This window comes from Zalophus californianus, chromosome 12 (assembly GCF_009762305.2).
Source record: "Zalophus californianus isolate mZalCal1 chromosome 12, mZalCal1.pri.v2, whole genome shotgun sequence".
Lineage (NCBI taxonomy): Eukaryota > Metazoa > Chordata > Mammalia > Carnivora > Otariidae > Zalophus > Zalophus californianus.
This window is the reverse complement of record NC_045606.1, coordinates 55,555,572-55,582,404: the sequence shown is the minus strand read 5'-3', so window position 1 is coordinate 55,582,404 and position 26,833 is coordinate 55,555,572. Positions and strand designations below refer to the sequence as shown.

General features: G+C 41.5%; 1 protein-coding gene across 1 annotated transcript in view; it reads right to left on the bottom strand.

Moving 5' to 3' along the window:
* Positions 1-15,378: 15,378 nt before the first annotated feature.
* The window catches only part of LOC113911080 (60S ribosomal protein L31-like), a 119,670-nt gene continuing 108,215 nt past the window's right edge, over positions 15,379-26,833 (bottom strand). Inside the window, exon 6 of the mRNA XM_035723215.1 lies at positions 15,379-16,431. Coding sequence (XP_035579108.1) covers positions 15,379-15,771 — 393 coding nt within the window. The 5' untranslated portion in view covers positions 15,772-16,431. The remainder of the gene's footprint in view (positions 16,432-26,833) is intronic.

Genomic DNA, 26,833 nt, shown 5'->3' with positions numbered 1-26,833 from the left:
CTTTTATTTTTAAATGCATATTATTGCTACTCAGATTTTTTTTTTTTTGAAAAATGGAAGGAGACTTACTAAGGGATTCTAACACACAGGAATATCATTTCAAGTAGATGCTAATGTGATTGACATTGTCTTTTCAGAATAAAGTCTTCTCTTCTTTGTGATCTATTTGTTTGGTCTACAGAATAGGAAAAAGAAATACACAATGGATCCTGAAAGGTAAAAAATGCTATAGATTTTTAGTAGGCCCTCAAGAAATATTTGAAATCAGCCTGAACCAGACTTCTGAAATAGACTTTTCTTTCAGGGAGTTCAGTTTTGATGTTCACAAGCATGGGAACCTGCATCCCACACCCCTAATAACACCAAAGGCCTTTGTTCAGAAGGAATAATTCAATGCCATCAATGGTAACCAGGGTGCTGCAATATTATTTTTAGGTCCAGAGTTACAAGTAAACTAAACACATAACCTTAAGAAAGCTGCAGGGAGAGCCAACCTAAGGCCACTTTGTAGTGAATCTAGAAATGATAAGGCAACTGATGCATAACCAAATTGCTTTGCAGGTTTTATAGTAAACTTATGGAACTAATTTCTATACATTCTCACCAAGGACTGCAAACAAAACAAAACAAAACAAAACAAAACAAAACATCAGTAAGATAATAGAAATGACTAAAGCAAGCAGGGCATAAGGGAGTAATGGTAATTATGGTAAACCCCATCTAAAAGGAACTGATTAAAACTCAAAACAAACAAAAAACATTGTACAAGCCAAACAAGGCAAGTCTGGGGACCGACCTGACTTATACTGTGCCAAATTCGTGACTTTGACTCTACAGCAATGCTAGAGCAATAGAGAGCTCTAGTCATAACTTCTCTTATTCCTAATCAACACAAAGATTAAAGAAATTTTTAGTTTAGGCTCCTTTTCTACTCTCTGCTTTGGGAAGCTAAAATAATATTACAAAATTATGTGCCAACTTCAAGAAGTACATTTATATATGATTATCACCTATGAGATTTTACCTGGAATTTTCTCTGAAGTTGTTTATACCTGTCAAGAAATGCAGAAGCAAATTTTGAGAGATACAAAGATTCTAAATGCTATATTTTCTCTTGAAACAAAATTGAAATCTAAACAAAAGAGTAACTTTTGTCTGCATTATGTAGATAGGTCTTAAAGAATATAGTGTGAAACCCAAATATAATTGTGTGGCTCAATGAATGTGCAGTGTTAATGGAAAGAAACAGCAGAAAAACACAAAAGAAATAAACATTTGTCTGTATGTCCCCAAACAAAACAACCCTAGATATAAAGAAAAATTTCTATTTTCCCCAGTAAGAACAATCACTAAAAATGTAACCGAAATCATTGTTAGAAGCATTCCCAACAGTGTTCCGGCGTGCAGCATCTTTATTTCCATCTAAACTGTTGGAGAATCAGTGCTTTTTGATTCCATGCACGATGCTGTCGCTGGCAATGTTCCTCCAGGAGCAAGTACCCATTTGTGTACTATTAGATGTCTTGTTTTTATTCATATTCATCTTGTTGATGTTTATGTCTGGTTTCCATAATATAAACCCATACTGTGTTGCTTTTTAAAGACCTATGAAGATCTATTCGAAGATTGATAAAAGATTTGTAAAGATCTATAAAAGATGTTCTGTAGACATCATCAACTGTAATTGCGACCTGATACTCCAGAAACAAACAACAAAACTTATATTAAATATATTTGCTTTTTTCTTAGACTCCACCAAGTGATTTTTAGAATCACTCAAAAATGGCGTTGATTGAGATCTTTTAGGCCATTGTGCCTTCCCCCAAACAGCATTTAACTGTTCAAAATGAAGTAAATGGAAGAGAGCCCCAAATATGAAAAACTCTGTAGGGACTTGGCTATGATTCCTCTCCTCTAAAGGACACTTTTGAAAACCAGAAAACGCCTCGGTTTACAAATAAGCATGTATGATAATCAAACTATCCCAGGGCGCCTGGGTGGCTCAGATGGTTAAGCGTCTGCCTTCGGCTCAGGTCATGATCCCAGGGTCCTGGAATCGAGTCCCACATCCGGCTCCCTGCTCCTTGGGAGCCTGCTTCTCCCTCTGCTTCTCTCTCTCTCTCTCTCTCTCTCCCCCCCCGCCCCCGTCTCTCATGAATGAATAAATAAAATCTTTAAAAAAAAAAAAAACCATCCCAATGCTATTTAGCCTTTTTCAGAGTTGGAGGTGAAGACAGCATTCTTAATGCCCAACAAAACCTCTTAACAATCTTCTCTTCTGCTTTCTGTTACTATTTTCCACACAAGCAGCGGCTGCCACTCCATAAATCACTCCCCATCCCAATTGCCCACTATGGAATTCTTCCCCCACACACACCCGGCGCTGTGTCTGTCTCCCACTCACAGAGCCGACAGAGTGGCTCACAATCTGTTTCTTTCTCTCCCATCCACGCTTTGCCCTTACCTCCACACGACTCCTCCATTCTCTCCCCGCGCCCACACCATCCCCACCCCCAGCGCCTCCATTTCTGCTCCCAAAATCACTCTGGGAGGCATAGTCTAGTCCCTTACTCCAATTATTTTTCTTGGGAAAATCTGTCCATTGCCCAGACTCTGTCCCCAAATCAGGAAAGTCCAGGTGCTGATATACCTACAAACAAGAACCCTTCCTTCTTGAAAATCAGACAGAAAGGAGAAAGGCCTTGTATTCATTTTTTTTTTTTAATTCCTGTGACACTTGAATAGACACATTCTATCCTGTGTGCTGCCCTACAGACCTGAATAACTACGCCAAGGAAGTTACAAGCCCCTACATGGCAGTAAAAATGTAAACCTTGTCAAGCACATGCCAAAATCCTCTTATTTCCCAAACCACTTATTGTTTTGTTTTATTTGCTCATGTTTCTTTTGAGTTTTTGGCTGGAATTTTGTGGTAGGAAAAAGGAATCATCTCATACCCTGCTATGTAAGACAAGAGGTCAACTGCTCGAAGCTTTACCTTGTATTTACCAAGAGGAGGAAACAATGAGATTCAGTGACTGTTAGATTTTTTTTTTTAAGATTTTATTTATTCACTTATTTGAGAGAGAGAGGGAGAAAGGGCAAGACAGCACAAGCAGAGGGAGCGGAGCTGAAGAGGGAGAGGGAGAAGCAGGCTTCCCACTGAGCAGAGAGCCCCATGTGGGATCACGACCTGAGCCCAAGGCAGACGCTTAATGGACTGAGCCACTCAGGTGCCCCAGTGACTGTTACATTTCAAATAGAACAAGAATAACAGTTTTGAGTTAATTCACTGACTTTTCATCCATAATCTGTTCAGACAATCCACCTAAATTTAGTGACTTCAGAGAATTCCTGTGGGTCATGAATATGGGCAGAACTTTGCAGCATAACTCTTCTACCTCCTATGGCTTGGGCTGGGGGCAGCTGCTTGGCTGCTGGGCTTCCCTGAAAGATCCATGACTATTTCACTCACATGCCGGGTGTCTTGGGGGGATGGCTGAAAGATTGGGCTTCCAGATCCTTTCTGCTCCCCTCTAATCTCCATATAATCTCAGAGCCTCTCCATATAGACTTTACAGGGTAATTGGACTTTCTACATGACAGTTCAGACTTTCAAGAATGAGTGTTCCAAGAGATAGAAAGAGATCTGCCAGTCTCTTAAGGACTGAACCAGAAACGGGCACATTGCCACTTCCACTGTAGTTTATTGGTCAAAGCAGTCATGAGCTTTTAATGTGAAGATTCAGGGTGCCACTAGTTGATGGCAAGAATGGAAAGAAAGAAAGAAAGAGAGAGAGAGAGAGAGAGAGGAAGGAAGGAAGGAAGGAAGGAAGGAAGGAAGGAAGGAAGGAAGGAAGGAGGGAAGGAAGGAGAAAGGAAGAAAGGAAGGAAGGAAGAAAGGAAGAAAGGAAGAAAGGAAAGAAAGGAGAAAGGAAGAAAGGAAGGAAGGAAGAAAGGAAGAAAGAAAGAAAGAAAGAAAGAAAGAAAGAAAGAAAGAAAGAAAGAAAGAAAGAAAGAAAGAAAGAAAGGAGAAAGGAAGAAAGGAAGGAGGAAGGAAGGAAGGAAGGAAGGAAGGAAGAAAGGAGAAAGGAAGGAAGGAAGGAAGGAAAAAGGAAGAAAGGAAGGAGAAAGGAAGAAAGAAAGGAAGGAGGGAAGGAAGGAAGGAGAAAGGAAGAAAGGAAGAAAGGAAGAAAGGAAGAAAGGAAGAAAGGAAGAAAGGAAGAAAGAAAGAAAGAAAGAAAGAAAGAAAGAAAGAAAGAAAGAAAGAAAGGAGAAAGGAAGAAAGGAAGGAGGAAGGAAGGAAGGAAGAAAGAAAGAGAAAGAAAGAAAGAAAGGAAGAAAGGAAGGAGAAAGGAAGAAAGGAAGGAAGGAAGAAAGGAGAAAGGAAGGAAGGAGGAAGGAAGGAAGAGAGAGAGAAAGAGAAAGAAAGAAAGAAAGAAAGAAAAAGAAAGAAAGAAAGAGAAAGAAAGAAAGAAAGAAAGAAAGAAAGAAAGAAAGAAAGAAAGAAAGAAAGAAAGAAAGAAAAAAAGAGAAGAAAAAACTGTAGCTATCTCTAACCCACCACACTTCCTGATCAAGATCTATACATGGAAGATTCAGCTCAACTGGTTTCTTCCACAGCAGGGGTCAGCAAACTGTGGCCCACCGACCAAATCTGGCCCACCTCCTATTTTCACAAAGCTGTTGTGGAATATAATCACACCCATTCATTCATATATTGTCTAGGGCTGTTTTCACACTACAACAGCAGAGTTGAGTAGTTGTGACAGAGACCATATGGCCCACGAAGCCTAAAATATTTACTATCTGGCCCTTTACAGAAAAAGTTTGCCAACTCCTGTTCTATAGCATAAAGAGAACCCAGTTATGATGGAGACAGTAGTAAAACACACTCCTTCCAGCCCTGGTCAACTGTGAGGCAGAGAGGTAGGGGAAGGAGCTCAGTCATATGTGTCCCATTGTGTCCACTAGGACTGAGTCCTCCAGGAGGTACTTAGTAAAAATATCCAGAGTAAGGGAATCTGAGGTCACCAAGGGTGAAGGGCTAGTGGCATGCTCCTCTGTTTGGGGGGTGGGATGGGGCAGGAGGGGCAAGCCTCTAGGAAAATTGCACCCAGGTTCTGCCAATATGACACAATACTACAGCAGTGCAAGCAAGGCCACTATACAGATGAGCTGGAGTAGCTCCCTCAGTGGGGTCTGTTGGGGGTTAGAAGGTCCTGTACATTTTGGTAAACAGGAAGCACAGAAGTGGGCACATCCCAGGGAGCAGCTTGGAGAATTTATGACCAGGGAAAATGTCTGAAACCCAGACACATCCTGGTGACCAACATTCTAGAGACTGGACCAGAGGCCTCATTCCCCAGCAGAACAATGCAAGTCTGAAGCTCTCCACCATGTGGATACAGGCCCCCAGGGCATGCAAGCTGCACACGTCTCCAGTCCCCCCAAGAAAAGCAGGAGGAGGGGAAAGTTGAGTCATCTAAGAGAGTAAGAGAGACGGTGGAACTGCAAGACACTGTTGCCATCATCTGCAGCAAGTTCAGATTGTGTTTTTGACCCCCACCCCCAGGCAACTGATGTAGCCCTAAGGAATATCAGATTATTTATAGGAAATAAACTACATTTCCCCCCCACACATCTGAGTGTAAAGAATAAATTTTAGACCTGTTACAGTGAGATTTTATGAAATTTTTTATATTCTTTTGAGTTAAAATCATATTGTAAAGGTCTTAACATCATTACCAGGTCTTAACATCAAACTTCCAATAGGACTGGAATGAACATCTTCTTCAGAGATGGAGGGCATTCCTGTGGTAGGGCATAAAGTGAAGCTTACGAGCAGTCTGGCCTAGTTCCACCATGGTTGGGGTTGATAATGACCTTGGGTAATGCAGTGTATTATGATGTTGAAAGGAAGCCATTAAGGCCAGGTTTGTCCCAAGAAAATAAAATAATAGTGGAGTTAATTCAGATGACTCCATGGCAAAGTTTCTTTCTCCACCCCAAGAAGGCTCTGTAAGTTAAAAAGGTGTGGGTCACTTTTCTTGCTTGCTAATGAACAAATCATTGGCTGTTGGAAAACACAGTGAAAGGTTTTTAGTTTTTAGCTGGTTGGTTCAAGTGCAGAAGTATAATCCAGGTTCATGATTTTTCTCCAGCTGGCATGTTAGCTTAAACTGCTTGAAGACTTAGGGAAAGGAGAGCCTGGTTTGAAAATAATTTTTCTGGGAGCTCTAATGGATTCTTACAGAGTATGGACAGAACCATCCCAAAAAACTAGACAAAATGCCTACCTTAGGCCAAATTTTAAGGTAGGCTATCTACTGCTGTGTAACAAACCAGCCCCAAACGTAGTGGCTTAAAACAACATCAATTTTCTTATCTCTCGTGATGCTATGGGTTGACTGAGCTCAGAGGTTAGGTCATTCTTCTGCTCCATATGATGTCATCTGGAGCCATGGTCACCTGAGGGCTCATCTGGTTTTAGAAAACCCAAGATGGTACTGAATCCTCAATGGGAGCTGTTGACTGAGTGCCTAGATTTTCCTCCACACAGTCTCTCTTTGTGGTTAGGGCCTTTCAAAGCATGGAAGTTGGGTTTTAAGTGGGAGCATTCCAAGCGCAAATGTTCCAAAAGGAAGAAAGTGGAAGTTTCAAGTCTCTTACGGCCTAGACATAGACATCTCAGAATTTCACATCTGCCATATTTCACTGGTCAAAGAAATCACAGGGCCAGCCCAGATTCAGGGGGAGGAGAAATAAACCCTATCTTTTGGCTGAAGGAGTAGCATGGGTGTAAAGGGGACCTTGATAGAGAGAGAGAGAGAGAGAAGCAGACAGAGACAGACACTGATTGATTTTAAAGAATTGCTCATAGGATTTTAGAGGCTGACTATGCCTCTAAAGTCCAAAATCTGCAGGGTAGGCCACACTCTAGAAAAGAAGGGAAGAGTTGCAGTTGGATCTGAAGGAAGGCTGCTGGTAGAATTACTCCTTGCTTGGGGAAGGTCAGTCATTTTCTATTAAGGCCTTCACCTGATTAGATGAGTCCCACCAACAATATAGAGAGAAGTCTTCTTTACCTAAAGTCCACTAATTTAAATGTTAATCTCATCCAAAAACACCTTCACAGCAACATCTAGAATAATGTTTAACCAAATATTTGGATACCATGACCTAGCCAGGTTGACACATAAAAGTAACCATCACGAGGGACCAACCTTGGAGCCTGCTACCACAGTAGCCAAGGTTCTTCCTGTCCACACCCCTTCTGGTCACTCCTCCTCCCATCCCTCCCAACCCCCACTGCTTCTCTGTATCTTCCCTTCTCTTCCTTTATTCCTTGTGGCCTCTAGGTTCCTCTTTTCTGCCTCAGCCTCCTGTTCTATGGCCCTACCTCTCTTTTACTCCTTTATTTTCCTTAAGCAGAAAAGTTAATGGAATATTTTCAACCTCAGCTATTACTCAGGGATGCCTCATTTGTTTAGTGGTCAGGGAATGAATAACCTAAGGACTATGGTGAGTAAAGTGGAAAGAAAACCAGGTTAGGAAACAGCCCCCTCGTGTTGCAGGATGTTACTGGTAACTTTGCCTCTCAGACCTGGAGCTTCCACTCCTTTCTCAGATGGTACATTTCAGACTCCTCACCCATGTACCCAGGGGTGGAAAAGACTAGAGGAGCCCAAGGTTCTCTTTCTCCTCCCAGGCACCATATGCTCCCTGCAACAATGGCCATCTGGAGATAGTGCTATCTTTTTTGTTTTGCTTTGTTTTGAAAAAGCAATTTCTGAGTTGATGGAAGGAAAGTGTGGCACCTTGTCTAGACAGTGGGAAAAGCTATACTCTTAACAGGTGGAACTTGGAGGGGTCCAGTCAAATCTTTGTGGGTAAACAACTGCTATTTATGTTTATGTGGGAGCATGAGTTACCCTCTAAACTGGGTGGAAAATGTCTCACAAAACTTGCATTTCACACCTTTACCTAGTGTCTTGCGGTGGGATGAACACAAAGCAAGTACACCTATATTTGCAATCTCCAAAAGCTTTTCCAATGTGTGTATTTTGAGTCAGGGGGATCCTTCTGTTTGAATTTTTCTTTCTTCCTAGGAATAATTATTAACATGCACACACACACTTCAATGGATTGTTGAAGAGAAAGAACACTTCTAACAACTGATACAAGAGCAAACATTATCTCAGATACCTGAGAGAAAAATTACAGGTAATAAAAACCCAAAGTCAGAAAAACTAGGTTCAATATACATATGGGAACCTCTACAAATATGTATGTCAATGCAGAGAAAAGGTTCTAGGATAGCTACCCAATATGACCATGGCTACACTGGGAGGGGGATGATATTGACATGGTGAGGAGGGCATTTCATATTTTATTCTGTATAATATATTCTGCATTGTTTAAATATCTTATACTAAGCAAGGATTAATGTATTTGATTTTTAAAAATTGTGGACTAGAGTATATATTAGTTTGCTAGAGCAACTGTAACAAAGTACCACTAACTGGGTGGCTTAAACAATAATTTGTCTCACAATTCTGGAGGCTAGAAGTTCAAGATCAAGGTGTGGCAGGGTCAGTTCCTGCTGAGGGCTTTGGCAGAGAATCTGTTCCATGCCTTTCACCTAGCTTCTGGTGGTCTGCCGGCAATTTGGCATTCCTTGGCTTATAGAAGCATCACTCTGATCTCTGCCTTTATCTTTATATGATCTTCTGCCTTTATCTTTATTTACATGTGCATGTGTGTGTCCAAGTTTTCACTCCTTATAAGGACATCAGTTATATAGGATTAGGGACCCACCCTAATCAAGTATAATCTCATCCTAACTAACTACATCAGTAACAACCCTATTTTAAATAAGGTCACATTCTGAGGTGGGGGGGGGGGACTTCAATATATGAATGAGGGGGAGACAATTCAATTCTTAACAGAACAGAACATAAATGAGTGTCTTATAATTGCTTTCTAAATAAAAACACTTTTGAAAGAACTGTGGTCAGCACCCTGCTGTGCATAAGCTCCGGCAGGACTAGGAACCAGTCATTATCCTAAGCTTCCTTCCTGCATTTATAAAATGGGGCCAAGAATATCTGCCTTCATTACCCCATAGAGTTGTGGTAAGGGTCCAATAAGGCAACCAAAGAGCTTTATACCATGCAAAGGTCTATGTTAAGGGGAATACAACTGCACACATACTGCAATTGAAGAGATATCCAGTCTCATGAAGCATGCACCTTGAGCAGTGAGGAGAAGCAGACGTGTGTCTAACCCTTTTGACCAAGAGATGGCAGATGTCATATCTAGCTTTCCTTCAAAATTGTAAGGTGCCATCATAAGTTGAACCTGGGGGAAGAGATAGCAGGCATAAAGTTCAGGTTTTTAAGGCTTCATTTTATTTTTTTAAAGATTTATTTATTTATTCGAGAGAGAGACAGAGAACATGAGCATGTGAGTGGGGGGGGCGGGCAGAGGAAGAGAAACTCAAGCAGACTGCACTGAGTGTGGAGCCCAGCTCAGGGCTGGATCTCACGATCCCCCGAGATCACGACCTGAGCCAAAATCAAGAGTTGAATGCTCAACTGACTGCGCCACCCAGACACCCTGGGCTTACAGAATGATGATTTTCATTTGAACAGATCTTTACTTTCCAAACTACAAAACATGGTCAAAGGAATCCACAAACGTTACGGAGAAATAGATTTGTGACCCTGGCTTAGGGCAATAATTCTTCACCTTATCTGGGTCACAAATTCTTTGGAGAATCTGATTAAATAAACAAACAAAAGCCATGGATGCTTACCTTGGAAAAAGGTACCTAGACAATTTTATACATGATTTCAAGTTCATGAACTTCAGGTTCAGAATCTCTGATTTGAAAAATAGTATTTAAGACCTGAATGAAAGTTTAAGAAAGGGAATACTTTGGAAGGAGTCTGATTTTTTCTGGTTCAATTAAAAAAGAATTCATCCTCATTCTTAGTAAAAAAGGCTGAATTAGGGTACCTGGGTGGCTCAGTCGGTTAAACATCTGCCTTTGGCTCAGGTCGTGATCTCAGGGTCATGGGATTTAGCCTCACATTGGGCTCCTTGCTCAGTGAGGAACCTGCTTCTCCCTCCCCCTGCCCCTCCCCCACTTCCCTCTCGTGCTCATTCTCTCTCTCACTCTTTCTCTATCTCAGATAAATAAATAAAATCTTTAAAAAAAAAAGCTGAATTACAAATGCTTTCTATACATCCCATCTCTGCTCATGGTATCCCGAGAGCGCTGACTTTTCTGACCTTGAACTGAGGTGTTTTGAGAGGCAATCTGCCAGATGACTCTCTTAACTCCTAGTGATGGGTACAGAAGTTTCAAACAGTAACACTGACACTTGAGCTTTTGCCTCAGGGAAAGGTGGCCAGCACTGCAAAAGCAGCCTTTTTTGAGTTTCGGAAGTTTAGGCTCTGCATGTCTGAGAGCATGGCTTCCATCAAGGGAGCCTGGACACCACCTGGTACACAAAGTTTCACCACTGGCAGGGAAGAGGAGTACTCGGAATTTAGAGGTCCCTGAAATAGGAGCCTTGAGGCCTTGCTTCTCTTCTCACTGAGGTGGTAAAATATAATTTCCAGATAGTTTGAAGGAGCTGATGACAGGGCAGGTCTACAGCCTCATTCCCAGGAGTGTCTACTCTAAGAGATGGGCCTAAGCGCCCTAGGTCCCAGTGTGATTCAGGAGTGGTGGGAGGTTTTGCACACACCAAAGAGTAGCCCAGAGCTGGTGAAAGGTCTAAAGCAGATCCACAAGGTATCCTGCCTGTTGGGGTAGCCCAGAAGTAGCAAACAATCCCTAAGAGCCTGTGAGGACATAAGAGAAGCTCAAGGTGAACTGCGTCTGGAAGGGCTTTCATTTCTTGCTTTTGTTGGGTTTCAAGACATGCTACCCCAAAAGGTGGTACCTTGGATCTTAAGGTACCACGTTAATCTTAAAGATGAAATATCTTAAGATGAAGGAATTTTTTTTTTTTTAATGGCATAAGCAGGAAGGTCATCTGACCTCCCTCCCCTAGCCTTTCTTCCCCGAAACAAGTCTTAATACTCCCAGGTGAAAGGCACCCTCCCTGTGCCAGCAGGAAAGAAGTCTTTTTTATGACCAGAGACAGCAAATCTGAAGCCAAAAAATCTGTGCAAACAAGCCTTGTTAAATAACTTCTTAGTTATTTCTTCACCATTAACTACTTTTAATCTAAACCCATTTGTCTCATCAATTCTTCACACATTTATGTGTGAAGAATTGTCTAAATGATATATTGTCTAAATGATATAAAAGCTTCCTGCTCTGGTCATTTCTTTAGGTCTTTTTTCTCTTTTGAGGGCTCCCATGTATACATAAAAATTCAGTAACATTTGTGTGCTTTTTTTCCTGTTGTCTTTGTCAGTTTAATTTTCAGACCCAACAGAGACTGAGTCTAAGAGGGTTGAGAAGAATGTTTCCTCCCCTCCAGTTACCAAAGACCTGGCACTCCAAGCCCACTGAATTTTCTCGTAGACCTATCTATGTTAAGGAAAAAACTGTATTACTTTGGACCAGGACATCTCATTGTTCTTTTCTTAGAAAATCTATATAAATTAACCTCAATTATACTTGTTACTGAGATGTCGGTAGCCTGAGTTTTCTCATTCTTGCAGAATTATAGGGTTACCCTTTTCTGTAATATTGAACTAAAGGGGCTTGAGCTACCAGCTGCCATGAAGTGAGAAATCCAGAGCCCTTTGAGACATGTCTGGGGATCCTCAGAGGGCTTACATATGTCTGTTCCATGCTGGCTCTGATGTTTTTCCTCAGCCTTGGGTCTGTGTTTCCACTGCTGTGTGTGGAGCTTCTATTCCATATTCGTATCACCGCATGTCACAGACGGCCCCATTTCTCTCCCTCCCACAGGACCACTGACCCAAGGCTGTGCCTGCAGCAAATTTGACAGAAGATTTGGGAGGGCACAACAGAGAGGAGCTGGAGCACAGACAACAACTCATAATTGAATGTTAGACATTTGTCTGGAATCCCCATTCCCAGGAACACCTGGCTAGCTTTTGCTTTCTCTCCCCTCTGCTCTCAGCCTCTGCCATGATATATTCCTCTGGTGACTTTCTCTTCTTTTTCTCTTGTGTTTGTGTAGCAATGTAGCCCTTTCTTTGTTCTGCTTTCTTCTTCGGTATTTTGCCCTGGAGCCTCATTTTTCATATCTAAATGGGCAATCAACAACAACAAAAGGCCCTTCTTAATAGGGTTTCCATCACTGGCATTTGAAATAACAGGTTTTTTTCTTTGCTGCCTATGGTACTTCAATCCTTCTCCAGCGAGAATAAATGGCACAGAACCCACCTTGATTTAGGGAGAATATTCATTATGGTTCATAATCTTCCAACTGTCCTCCAGCCACAGTCACCATCCATGTTCCAGACACTTCTGAGTAGGATGAGCAAACAGGAGCAGGAATACAACTCACCCATTTGCTCCTTTGGGACATCTCTCTTACTGATCCCGAGGCGGCAGACCAATCGGTTCTGTAACAATCCACAGTCATCAAGACAACGGAAACAAAAGGGCAGCCAGCAGAATCTGGCCTCATATACACACAAACACAGCCCACATCCTTCTGCAGGAAAAATTATGGTACCTGCGCTCCTTAACTGTAGCAATGAAAAGACAAACATTTAAGAGAAGAGAAACCATAGATAAAAGATGGCTGAAAATAGCAGTCACACCAAACAGTGGAGCTGCTTAGAATACTAAAAGCAAAAGCCAAGTCAACAGTAATTACCAACATAAAAATGTTAGCTTTATTCTCTTCTGAGGTTTCACATATCCATGCTGCACACTAGCATTTTGACTAGAAGGAGTTTACTTAGGGAAAGTCAAATCTGCTATTACCTTTCAAATCAGCTGGTTTAATTTAAAAAATGTTTTTAGTTGAGAGAAAACAAAGTTAAGGGAATATTGGTATAGTTCTTATTACAACCTGGAACAATGAAGGTAGAATAGACCAGGAGGCACTAATTTCTACCTTCACACCAGCCAGGTTCACATCTGTGGGCACAGAGTGTGACTGCATAGAAGGTGTTTAGGGAACCTATCTTAAATAGTAGCCTCATCAGCAGCCTGGGGAACCCCCAACAATCACCATGGGAATCAATTCTCCTCAGTCAGAGTGAGCTGAGTCCCTGCTGTGTCTTCAGCATAGGGAGAGATTCTTTTAAGAAAGAATATGAAAGACCTAGAGACTGGTGCTCCTGGGTGGCTCAGTCGTTAGGCATCTGCCTTTGACTCAGGTCATGATCCCAGGGTCCTGGGATTGGGCCCCCGCATCGGGCTCCCTGCTCTGTGGGAAGCCTGCTTCTCCCTCTCCCACTCCCCCTGCTTATGTTCCCTCTCTTGCTGTGTCTCTGTCAAGTAAATAAATAAAATCTTAAAAAAAAAGAAAGAAAGAAAGAAAGAAAGACCTAGAGACTCAGTCCCTGCACCAAAAATGCTTCACTGATTACTTCCTTTGGAAGCTGACTCCTCTGAAATAGAACATTTGTTCTAACAGCCTATTTTACAAAACATACATATAAACAAATTGCCGTTTTTTAAAGGTTCTGGTATAACTGGCTTATTAAATTAGCCAGGCAAATCAGCTTACTAAAGAAGCTCAGTGTTTTGGGGAGCAAGTTTTGGTGCAGAGATGAGGGAGGAGGAGAGAACAGGGTGCTTAAAATGACCTTTCAAATAAGGGACATCTATATAATGAAGTACTATGCAGCTGTAAAGAAGAATGAGGTTGCTCTCAGCATATTGGTAGGCAAAAATCTGTAGGATATATTGTTGAGTAAAAAAAAAAACCAAAAAACCAAAAAAACAAAAACCAAACAGCTGTGCTGTTTTTATAGTTTACCACCATTTGTGGAAAGAGGTAAAAATAAGAATATATATGTGTGTGTGTGTATTATTTTATTTGCATAATAGATACTGGAATATTATATAAAAACTAATAAAAGTGATAGCTCAGGGGGGCAGAATAGGGTAGGATGGGGTAGGGAAAGGCATAGATGGAGGTAGAGGAGAAGTAAAACTTCTTAGTGTATTTTTGTTATATTGTTTTGATTAGCTATTCAAATACATAAATAATGTAAATAAAACAAAACAATTAATAAATAAACCATTCCTCTTTGCCATCTACTGAAATCTTTTTTGTCCTTTAAGACCCAACTCAGAGGGGCCCTTGGGTGGCTCAGTCCATTAAGCGTCTGCCTTCAGCTCAGGTCATGGTCCCGGGGTCCTGGGATCGAGCCCCGCATCGGGCTCCCTGCTCCGTGGTAAGCCTGCTTCTCCCTCTCCCACTCCCCCTGCTTGTGTTCCCTCTTTCACTCTCTCTCTCTCTCTGTCAAATAAATAAATAAAATCTCAAAAAAAAAAAAAGATCCGACTCAGAAGTTACCACATTGACTTCTTCATTAATAAACATTAAAAACTACTGTGTGTTAGGCGCTGTGCCAGGTGCCCACCATCCCCACCTGGGGATGTGCTGGGGAGGAGGGCACACACATCTCTGCCTGCAGGACACTGGCAGCTTATCTGGCAGTGAGGCCCTAAGCCGACAACCTGCTGTGGAAGGAGAAGACTCTGGAATTTCCTGAATCCTCACACCCTTGGCCTCCCAACCCTAAAACACTGACCTCTGGGCTCCCAAACACGGTGGCTCCCTCCTGGATTAGGATCAGCACATGTTTCTCAGGTCTGCCTCTTCTGACCTGTGAGTTCCTGTGAGGAAAGAGCCCTCACATGGACATTTCTAGGGCCTAGTAGCCCAGGCCCCCAGTGAATGCTGTTTGAACGGGTGGATTGATGAGATGCTTCTCAGAGTGGGCAGCAAGAAGAGTTGGGATGCCCCAGAGGGAAGGAAGGAGGGCTTCTAGTGATGGCAGTGACTGCCAAAGCTTGGAGGGTAGAGCAAAGTTCAAGGCTTGCATCACCTTAGCACTAAACAGGACTAGATTAACCTACTCAACCACTGCCCAGGAGCTGGGTCCCTTCCTGACACCGAATCACATCAGCCCAGAACTCATCAGACTGGATCTAGACTGCTGGGCTGATAAGAGTCCAGGCAAAACTACTTGTGTATCTCCCAACTTAACAAGTTCTCTTAGATGACCACTGCTCACTCTCTGGGGACATGAAGATCATATAAATACAGATGAGGTCAAGTTCATGTTGCACGGTATGAAATACCAAGAAATTGAGATTCAGATCAACAGATAGTACCGTTACTTATCTTAGAGATTTACCTACTGCACTCTTCCTGAAAGATTCTTTTTTTTTTTTTTTGCAGTTTTATACCTTTATTTGACAATCAGCGAGTAGTTCTCACCCACATTAACTGTCTGTAGATTTTTGAAAGTGGTGACAGGTACATAGGTAACCAGTGTGTAGAGCTTGTTTGGTGAATCTTCATCCTCATTACGTTTTCTGGACAACCGCACATGGATACGGTATGGAACATTCCTTATTCCTTTGGCCCAGACAGCTTTGTTGAGCCTGGTGTCAATGCGCACATCTGGAGTTCCCATCTCCTTCGTGGCAAATTTCCAGATCTCTTTGCGTGCCCGAGGGGCACGCTTCTTGAAACCCACTCCATGGGTGCGCTTGTGAATGTTGATGATGTATTCTCTGGTCACTACTTCGTTGATGGTAGAACGGCCCTTCTTCTCGCCACCCTTCTTCGCGGGAGCCATTCTGCTGGGCCCTGGTTCTTCCTGAAAGATTCTTAATCAATTTCAAACCCAAGCCTTTGGTTTTCAAAAGTGGCGACTTAAATCATTTACTGAAAAGTAAAACATTTCTTCACATTTTGTGTCTTTCTTGATTATGGATTGCTTTCTGGGGTCAATTTTAAAAGCAATTTGCAATAATTTAGCCTCTGGACTCCTATTCACAGCAGCATGTTGTCAGGTGGGTAAAACTCTCCGCTCGGTCATCAAAGCCAACCCTCTACTTCCCAGGTGGTTCCTGCATGGTAAGCATTTATTTATGTGACTCTGTCCGTCATGCCAATTCACAGAGAGAGGTTAGCCAATGAGGACAGTCTTCCCTCCTGCTTTTAATTACCGTAGTCCCAGAGATGAATGAAAGTCCCTGGTGAGTGGACACAAAGGGCCAGAAACAGCAAGGGAAGGTTGCCTGAATTGTCAGCTTCATCTATGGATCTGATAAGCCTCAGGCCAAGTTGAAAAGAAAAGTCACCAAGCTTGGTCAGCAACCTGGGGGCCGCCAGCATCAGCATTAAGCTAATGAGACAGAGATAAATTAAAACCGTTTTCAGGATCAACAGCTGTCCTTGGGCCTCCTTCTCATAACTGGCTCTATGTTTTCCAGGGGCTGCTGCAGCTATAGATCTGGGAGGGAAGACAAAATGAGATTTCACTAAAGAGGGAGCCCTGACAGGGTGGGTCACCTCAGAAGCTGTCTCTCTATTCCCAAATTCCGTATGAGAGCAGAGGGACAGTCACAGAGCCGAGACAATAGGAGGGAGAATTGATCCCAAACAGAAAAGAATAAATCAGGAAACTGGGAAACACAGCTATATAGGAACAGAAAACTCATACAAAAGGTAAAAATAAGAATGATCTAATAGAAAATGAATAAAGTAAGGGATGGAAAAAGGCAGGAAAGGACACACATAGGTGGTTTAGAATGGATGAGGGGATGCAGAATTGGACAAAAGAAGAGATATATAAATGGCATTGTAAACAGAAAAAGAGATGGAGAATTTATATATCATTGATATATATATATTTAACATATATAATTTATACATATATGTATATTTATACAAGCATATATTTGTATATATAAATATATTTAATACATTTTTAAATAAACACAGTATAGATTTATATATAATATATAAATATATATTTAGTAAATATATTAATATACGTATATATTAATTTCATATATATTAATATACGAAATAAGTAATATATAGTCACTATAATAAAAAGAACATGCAAAATATAGAAAATTAAAATCCTCTATAATTTCCACCTACATACCTTCCTTCAAATAGCCACTGCTAACAGTTTGATGAATATTCTGCCGGTCTTCCCTCGTTTTCAGCATGTGTGCAAGTGTAGGTATTACCACTGGAGACAGATTAGGGGAAATGAGAGCTGCCGGAACACTTGGGAGGTGACTCTGACACGGCCAGGGCCTTGCTGGGTCCTCTGCAGGCCACCTGCCAACTGTTCACGTGCAGGCTCAAAGCTCTGGCACCTGGGCCAGAGGGCAATCCTTTGATTTGAGAGCCTGTGGGCAGCTCATGGGGCAGGATGGAAATTCTGGAGAGCTAATGCCCCAGGAGGGAACTTCACCCATGTGGGATGGGCATTGGAGGATAAATATCTAGCTTCCTCTCCCCTCAGGGGGATATTTTGAGGTGTGTCCCACATAGTGTCTCAAAGTGTCTCTGATGGCATTCAGCTCCAATTGCCCCCAGCGGTAACCAGCACATCAATGCATACTTCATTATATATCCTTTCTTCCCTTCTTGCTTTCCCACTTCCAAAACAAAACAAAATAAAGCAAAAAACCCAAACTGGTATGTATCCAAATTCTTGCCTCGGGATCTGCTTTGGAGAAAACCCAAGCTGAGATTGAACAGAAGGCAACAGCAGGGGGCATGGGGGAGTGGGCAGGTCTGTGACATCCTTAGGAGGCAGAGTGAGTATGACTTACCCATACAAAGGGCAAAAAGAGGGAGTGAGGTAAAGGGCATGCCACAACTGGACTGATAAATAAATTTCTACCTGGTTTTGAAAAAAGAATAATTTACGGCATTACAGTTCTACTCTATAGTTTAGATGGAGTGAAAAACTAAGAGAATGGGTAATAGAATGAAAATCTAGATGTAGAAGGAATTTAGGCTCAAGATTATGGGGAGAGAAAATATAAAATGAGAAAACAGGGCGCCTGGGTGGCTCAGTCGTTAAGCGTATGCCTTCGGCTCAGGTCATGATCCCAGGGTCCTGGGATCGAGTCCCACATCGGGCTCCCTGCTCAGCGGGAAGCCTGCTTCTCCCTCTCCCACTCCCCCTGCTTGTGTTCCTGCTCTCGCTGTGTCTCTCTGTCAAATAAATAAATAAAATCTTAAAAAAATAAAAAAATAAAATAAAATGAGAAAACACTAAAAGGCTCATGAGAATTAACTGCAGGGATAGGAAAATGGGAGAAAAGTGACAGAATGAATGAGGTAATACATAAAACGAGGTGAAGAATGGACAAGGAGTGAAGAAATATAGCAAATGAGATGGGAAATAAAGTAGTCAATGAGAGAAAAGATTACACAGTAAATTAGAGATGTTTGTTTTATGGGCAAGGAAATGAGGGAATGGAACAGTAATAAAATTAATCATGGCAACCAAACGCTGTGGGAAAACAGATAATGAATGAATAAGTGGGCAGAAAAAAATGGATGAAGGATTGACAAAAGGAGAGAAAAAAAAGATGGCCCCAAATGATTGAGTGATTGAGACCATGAAAATGGCAGTAGAGAAAGAAGGGGCAGCCCTAAAGATGGAAATAAGATTAAATTAAGGAATGAAGGAACATCCAAAGAGAAATTAGCAGAATGAGGAAAAAAAAAGACATCTGCTGTGAAGAAATGAAAAGAAGGAATGGATACTTCTGTCCAAACTTTAATCAAAACCTTTTGTAAAGTTCTGAAGTTTTCTCCTGGAGCTTCCTGCCGCTTCTCCCTCCAGCTGGATCCAGACAGCCGGAGAGCCCTGAGGGAGTGAAGAGCCAGGAATTGTGGAGACGGTGAAGAACAGCAGCCAGGGAACTACAAAAATCACTGAATTGCAGAGATGCAGCCAAAGATAATCTCCACATTAAGGTCCTCCCAATAAAGATAAAACCCTAAAACTTATACTTGCCTACATAATTTTCATTTGTCTGAACTTATTTAAAGTCACCATGTTTTCTTCCCTAATATTCGTCTTGCTGTTATAATGATAATATAATATTATATTATTAAATAATGTAATAATTATATGGTAGTAGATTCCTAAATGTGTCCACAAATCTTTTTAGCTTGGCACACAGCCATCCACCTAACTAAAGACAAGATTTCCCAGCCTCCCTTGCTAAGAGATGTGGCCATGTGACTATTTGGACCAATAGGCCGTGAGCAGAATTGAGTCTACCACTACTGAGTCTTGCCTTCCTTAGACCTGGCTATGAATCCTGCTTTGTTTCTTCATTCCTGCTGACTGAGAGTAGTGAAAGTGGGAGCAAGAGCCACTTCAACCCAGCAATGGAAGCCACACGTTGTGAGGGTGGCAGACAGACCAGAACCAAGCCAAGTAGAGCCTTTCTACCTAATCTGTACCACATGTTTCTAGACTTTATGTGAGAGGCGAAGTCTCTTAAGTATCTATATTTTGAGGTTTCATTGTTATATTAGCTAAACCGGTACTCTTAACTAATACATTAACTGATCTTGGGACTTAAAGATACCACTGTTGGCTTATTAACGTGGCAATACACACACACACACACACACACACACACACACACACACACACACGGTACTATTCTAGAAGTAGAAATGGACTTATTCACATTCTGCGGGATCTTTCTCATGGCCATTAACACATGTTTAAACTTATAACTAATTTTCTCATTCTATTTCAGGAAGACTGCCCCAGATCAAGAGTGAGGACTGTGTGTCCAAAACAGCACAGTTGGGCTATATGCTCTAATCCTTGAGGGAATCTGCCTTATGTTGTGAAGTGGTGTGAGGGGCAGAGAGGTGTTTAAGACTTAAGAACAGGGATTTCAGAACTAAGCAGTCAGGGTTCTTAGCCCCACCACTTACTAATTTTGTGACCCTGGGAAATGACTGACTTCAGTGCCTCAGTTTCATCATCTGTAGAAGGAGATGATAGTGCCACCTCACAGATGTGGTGGGAATAACCTCAAGTAACATGTGAAAAGCACTTAAAACAGTGACCAGAACATAGTAAGAATCAAAGAAGTGCTTTCTAGGATTGCTTTTGTTATTATTATTAGCAATTTGCCATTTCCAGACTTGTTTGTAGAGCAGCGTGGGCTGGTAATATCCTCATTCAACAGATGAAGAAAATGACTTGTTAAAGCCCACACTGGTTTCTTAGAAAAAGATCCCAGGTCTGCTAGTTCCATGGATGGATAATCTCATTTATTAGAAGTTGAATTTTCCCTCAAGTCTTTATCTTAAAAGATGTCTCCATCACCGAGATGGAGAACTTTATGTTCCCCTTTCATGTTGTCCCCTAAAATGTCAGCTATAAGCCTTATTATCAACAAGCACTTATTAAGACCCTGGGACACAAATACAATTAAGTTAAAAAAAATACAATTAAGTTAGCTCAAAAAATGTGAAGGAGACTGAATGTAACTTCCCCAGGTCACAGTGAGTGTGTGAAGCTGAGATGAGAACTTTGGCAGTTTGGTTCTGGAATCTCTGTTCTTGACTCTTTTTTTTTTTTTGGTAGGCTCCACACCCAGCATGGAGCCGAACGTGGGGTTCAAACTCATGCCCATGAGATCAAGACCTGAGCCGAAATAAGAGTTGGACACTTAACTGACTGAGCCACCCAGGCGCCCCTCTGTTCTTAACTCTTACACAACCCCTGGATGTCACTTCACAATTTAACTTAAAACTTGACCCAGTCCAGGTTTCCCCTTTTATAGCACTAGTCCCAGGAGAAGAATTTGATTCACCTCTACTGGGTCTGATATCTGCCTATCGGTTGTGGCCACAGGACTGGGTTACTTGCTGTACCTTGACTTCCCAGACCTAACTAAAGGGAGGCTAGAGTGGGAGTATTTCCAAGAGAGAGCTTTAAGCACACAGCCACCCCAAAACCTATCTTCTAGAGGTAAAATGTGCAAAGGAAACTCAGATTTGTGATTAAATAAGAAAGTAAGTTGACCTGTTCAAGGGAATAGATAAGGGAGACAGACACAGAATTGGCTGTCACCACCATATAGGTAGGTTCACAGAACCCATAAGAGGAGATGACAAGGCTTAGAGAGAGAATATGGAGAATATAATACCTACAAAACTGCAGTGAACGAGAGAAGACAGTCCAATTAAAGTGACTGAGAGTCAAAGTATCAAATGTTCCAGAGAGGGAAAAGGAAAAAAAAAAAAAGAACTCAAAACTGTGCTCTGAATTTGGCAATTAGAAGGTCTGGCAACTTTCAGGAGAGCAAATTAGGAGAAAACAGCCCAACACAGACAGCAAAGTGTTGATCAGAGCATTATGGAAGTAAGGAAGTAGGGACTGTGAGTGTAACTGCTTTTCAAGCTCCACTTTGGAAGGAAAGAGAACCATAGGGCAGTAGGTAGAGGGAAAGGGGTGCAGGGACAGGGTATTAAAATTTGTTTTTTAGAATAGATCTTGAGCAAGTTTTACAAGCTGAGGAGAAAGAGTTAGTAGAAAAGAACTAGTGGAAGATGAGAGAGAGGTTAATTGATAGAGACATTACCAGAGCAGAGGGTGATGGGATGGATTTTAGGCAGGAAGAGAGCTGCATCTTCTTTTAATTACCTGACAAGTTTCATAGCATTGCTTGATCAAAGTCAAGTTAATGTGAGAAGGTACTATAGGAGTCCCAAATAGTGTGGTTCTACAGTTGACCCTTGAACAACACAGGGGTTAGGGCACCCCTGCACAGTCAAAAATCTATGTATAACTTTTGACTCCCCAATTTAACTACTAATAGCCTACTTTTGACCAGAAGCCTTACCAGTAGCATAAACAGTCAATTAACACATATTTTGTTTGTTATATGTATTATATACTATATTCTTCCAATTAAATGAGCTAGAGAAAGAAAATGTTACTAAGAAAATCATAAAGAAGAGAAAATACATTTATAGTACTGCACTGTATTTATCCAAAAAATCCGTGCACAAGAGGATTTGCACAGTTCAAACCCACGCTGTTCAAGGGTCAACTATACATATACATATCTCATATATATGTATGTATGCATGTATGTATGTATTTATTTTTAAAAAGCATGCTGGCTGCTTTTTGCAAACTGGATTCTAGGACACAAAAGTGGAAGCAGATTGCAATATCCCGTATGTCCTTAAAAGTCAGAATTCTCTGTATTTTAAAAGGGAACTGCAGCTAGAAGAGTTCATACTAATACTTCCAATTCAGCCTCAGGACTACAAAGCTTCTACAAAATCGTGTCCACCTCACGCTAATTGGATGATTGTTCTCTGTAGAAACAAATGGTCACAGGGTGAAGCCTTCTGAATTCTGCCATTCGTAGAGTCCTCAGAGGAAGTGCCAGCTCCACGCCTGCTCACCCTAAAATGAAGCCTGCCAATTGATAACCTGATTTATAACAGGTTCTTAATCAAGTTCAAGTCCTCATCTTTAAAAATAAATGGATAACCAAGAATTACGAGCCATCTAAGGAAAGCCTGCAGCAGGAAAGAAAGGGAGCAAGAAAAACACGGGGAAAAATAACACAAGAACACATAATTCAAGAAATAAAACAGAACTTAAAGGAGAATAATTATCCTTAGAGACATCTGAGAAGATATTGCATCATTAAAATCCCACAGAGTGCAATGAACAAGGAATAAATAAAATTTTAAACATATAAAGTCTTGCAAATTAACTCCCACAGCATTTGTCTTAGGAAAGTACTTGAGGGTGTGCTCCAGAACAAAAATAAAAGAAAAACCAAGAGGGAGGAAGCTGCACTGTAACCTCAAGTGGGCTCAGTGGTACAGCAAGAACCAAAGCCCAGGAGTATGGATAGCAACCATGAAATGGCAAGACATGGTCATCCTAGAACCCAGTGTGAAGCCCAGATGACAGCAACTGCCACCCCCAGCTCCCCTCCTAAACAGGGCCGAAAAGCAGAGGACCTGCAGTTTTAGGGTCCCCTGACCAAGCAGATGCCTTATTCTGGTACTGGGACCACTGAACTATCAACTTCCATGAGAACGAGGGACATTGTGAGGCAGGGGAGGGGAGCTCACTCACACAGCTGAATATCCTTAACTGAAGAGGAGTAATCTTTCCCACTCCCGGTTGTCATCTTTCCAGCCCTTGAAGCCTGCCTGGCTGGTGCTTGTGGTCTGTGCTGCAGACAATAGGGCATCCAGCCCAAGGAGTAATGAAGGGAGAGGTCAGTAAGACAACCATCACTGGCCTAAGGAGCAAGCAGCCCAGTTTCTAACAAGAGGACAAAGAAATCCAGGAGAGAGGAAAATGAGAGAATGTGGAGTTACTTAAGAAGATGATCAAGAAGACACCCTGAACAACAAAGAGGCATGGGGAAAACTTACAAATGATGCGTTAATGACCGGGAACATATGAAGCACCTGCTTTAGACAGGGCACTATTCTAAACACTAACTTCTATTCGCTCTCTAATCTTCATAAGATTACGTACTATTATTATTCAGAGATACGTACTATTATTATTTCCATTTTATAGATGATGAACCTGAGGCACAGAGAAGATTAGTAAGAACCTGCCCAGAGTCCACAGTCAGTAAGCAGCAGAGCCAGCCTTAGCCCCTGGCAGCGAGGCTCCAGCCCCTGATGCTCAAAGTAGTGCCTGAGACAGGAAGTACACTCACGGTGCATGACCTGGCTCTGCTGTGAACAACATCTACTTAAACACAACAATGAAAGCGCTTTTGATAGATTTTCATCTTATAGCATCAACTATAAACATAACTCCCCAAATTGTTAACATTTTTAGAATACAATGTTCTAAATATACAATTAAAGGAGGAGTGGCAAAGTTGAGAAATGGGAAAGTCGGGTAGAAGAGGGCAGGAAAATGGTAGGGGAGCTGATACCCTCATTGTACAAAATAGGGAGTTGAGAGATACCCTCTGTAATTCATTTACGTGTTTACTGTCCCGCTCCTCAAAACTCTGATATATGTGGAGACCTCATCTAGCTGGGTCACTGCTACATTCCCAGCCCTTATGAGAGTGCAAGGCACATGCCATGCACTCAATAGATACTTGTGGAATGATAGACGGATGAAAGAGAGAAAGGGAGGGAGAAAAAAGAAGAAGGAAGGAAGGAGGGGGAAAGGAAATCTAGAGAATCATATATTTAAATTTACAAAGGTAATTGATAGAGGGAATAAAAATAATGCTATAATTTTATTGGGAGGGTATGGGAGGTATGAATATTGCAAGTCATCTAAATCCTTATCTACCACAGCTGAGTCAGTAAACAGTATCTCCATTTGATAAATTCAGACACAGTGATACAGGAGTGTTATTCAAAAAAATGTACATAAATACATTTTTTGTATTTAAAAACAAGAAAATTTATAAACTAAACTAAAACTAAAGAACTAAAAACAAAAAAATTTATAAGTATTAAAAGTGGCTGGTTTTGGACAGAGGATGTAATCTATTGAAAGGTAGAGCAGGAGGTGATTGAGTCATTAGAAGCCCATTCATATTCTTTTTTCTCTATGTGCATGTATTATTCTGATTTAAAATAAAATCTAGAAACAAATTATATAAAAAGTTCTAGAGTTTATATATCCATATATATAAACTTTTCATTTGAGGACAGTTTTAGATTTACAGAAAAATTGTGAAGATAGTACAGAGAGTTCCCATAAATCCCACACTTAATCTGCCCTATTACTTAGATCTTGAGATTATTATGGTACCTTTGTTACAATTAATGGACCAATATTGATATAGCATTTTAAACCAAAGCCCATATTTATTCAGACTTCCTTAGTTTCTACCTAATGTTCTATTTCTGTTCCAGGATCCCACGCAAGGTATTACATTGCCTTTAGTCGCCATGTCTCCTTCCAATCCTTGTGGCTGCATTTGTGTCTCAGACTTTCCTTATTTTTGATGACCTTGAAGAGTACTGGTGGGGTATTTTGCAGAATGTCCCTCAATTACGATTTATCTGATATTTTTCTCATGATCCAATCAAGTTATGGCTTTGGGAGATGAAGACCATAGAGGTAAAGTGCCATTCTCATTGTGCATATCAAGGCAGTGTGCTGTCAATACAATTATCACTGTTGATGCTGACCTAGTTCACCTGGCTGAGGTAGTGTTGCCAGCTTTCTCCACTGCAAAGTCACTTTTCCCCTCCTTTTCATGCTGCACTCTTTGGAAGGAAGTAATTGTGCTCAGTCCACACCTGAAGAATGGGAAATTATGCTTCACCTCCTCAAGGGTGAAGTATCTGCATAAATTGTTTGGGATTCTTCTGCACAGAATGCTCTTTTAAAAGCACAAATCACAGGGCGCCTGGGTGGTTCAGTCATTAAGTGTCTGCCTTATGCTCAGGTCATGATCCCAGGGTCCTGGGATGGAGCCGCACCTCGGGCTCCCTGCTCAGCGGGAAGCCTGCTTCTCCCTCTCCCTCTGCCTGCTGCTCCCCCTTCTTGTGCTCTATCAAATAAATAAAATCTTTAAAAAAATAAATAAAAGCACAAATCAGGGGTCCCTATGTGGTGCAGTTGGTTAAGCACCAGACTCTTAGTTTCTACTCAGGTGGTGAGTCTCAGGGTCGTGAGATGGGGTCCCAAGTCAGGCTCCGTGCTAAAGGTGGGGTCTGCTCCAGATTCTCTTTCCCTCTCCCTCTGCCCCTCTTGCTAGTGCTTGCTCGATCTCTCTCTGTCTCAAATAAATAAATCTTTAAAAAAATAAAATAAAAGCACAAATCAGATTATAATAAGCCTTTGATTAAAGTGCTCTAATGAGTTCTCAGCTTTCTTCCAATCAATTCCAAGCTCCCTACCATAACCACAGCCTTATGCTGTTTGGTCCCCACTTTCCCGTCTCCATGGCTCTATTCGATCTGACCCTACTCCTTACTCTGGGCTGCCTACCAGACTCTGCAGGACCTGCCCGCAGCTTCCCTTTGGCCCCATCCCGTTCTTCCCTTCTTGCAGGCACACTCTTCTACTTTCTGTTCCTTAAAAATGTCATTTTTCACCTTAATGGTTTTGCCATGGCTGTTGCTTCCTGTCTTTGCAGAGCCAGCTCTTTCTTGTCACGGAGGTCTTAGCTCTCATGTCCCGAACTATGTAATTGCAACCAGTCCCAAATCATCCCGTTTCATTTTCATCATATTTACTTTTCATGCCCTTAGTGATTTCACGTCCATATTGTTTGCCTCCGCCCACCTAGAGTGTTCAAGCATTGTGAGAACTGTCTTTACCTGTCTTGCCTACTGCTATAATACCTGTACCCGACACTATTACTGATACAGTATCCGTGCAAACATGATTTCATGTACCCTCCTCTGGAGGTAAATAGAGGGGGGGGATATAAAAATATGAAGTCAGTCTGCCCTCTTGAATCAGAAGCTTCTGCAATAGTTTGAGTAGTTGAGAAAGGGTTAAAGCTAATGGTTAACTGAGAAATCACTAAATAAAGGCAACACAGAGTGCACTTTCTAAAAGGAATTCATTATATGGCATTCTCCCAATAAAGCACAGAGCTCTCCACTGCCTGGCTTTTCAGTTTACTTTAAGTTAAGTGAACCATAACTAAGTTGGGAGCCTCATTATATTTGCATGGTTAAAAGCACTGCCACCTCCAGTGGTGTATTTTAAATAAAAAGCAAGCTTCCAGGACTTAATATCTGCACTAATATATTCCATGGTCAGGGATTAAGTTGAGTGAGAAAGGAGACAAACTCATCTCCCTTTCCTCCTCCGTTGCACAGAGCAGAAAGACTTTTAGTAGCTAGAACCAAACTTTCCAGGC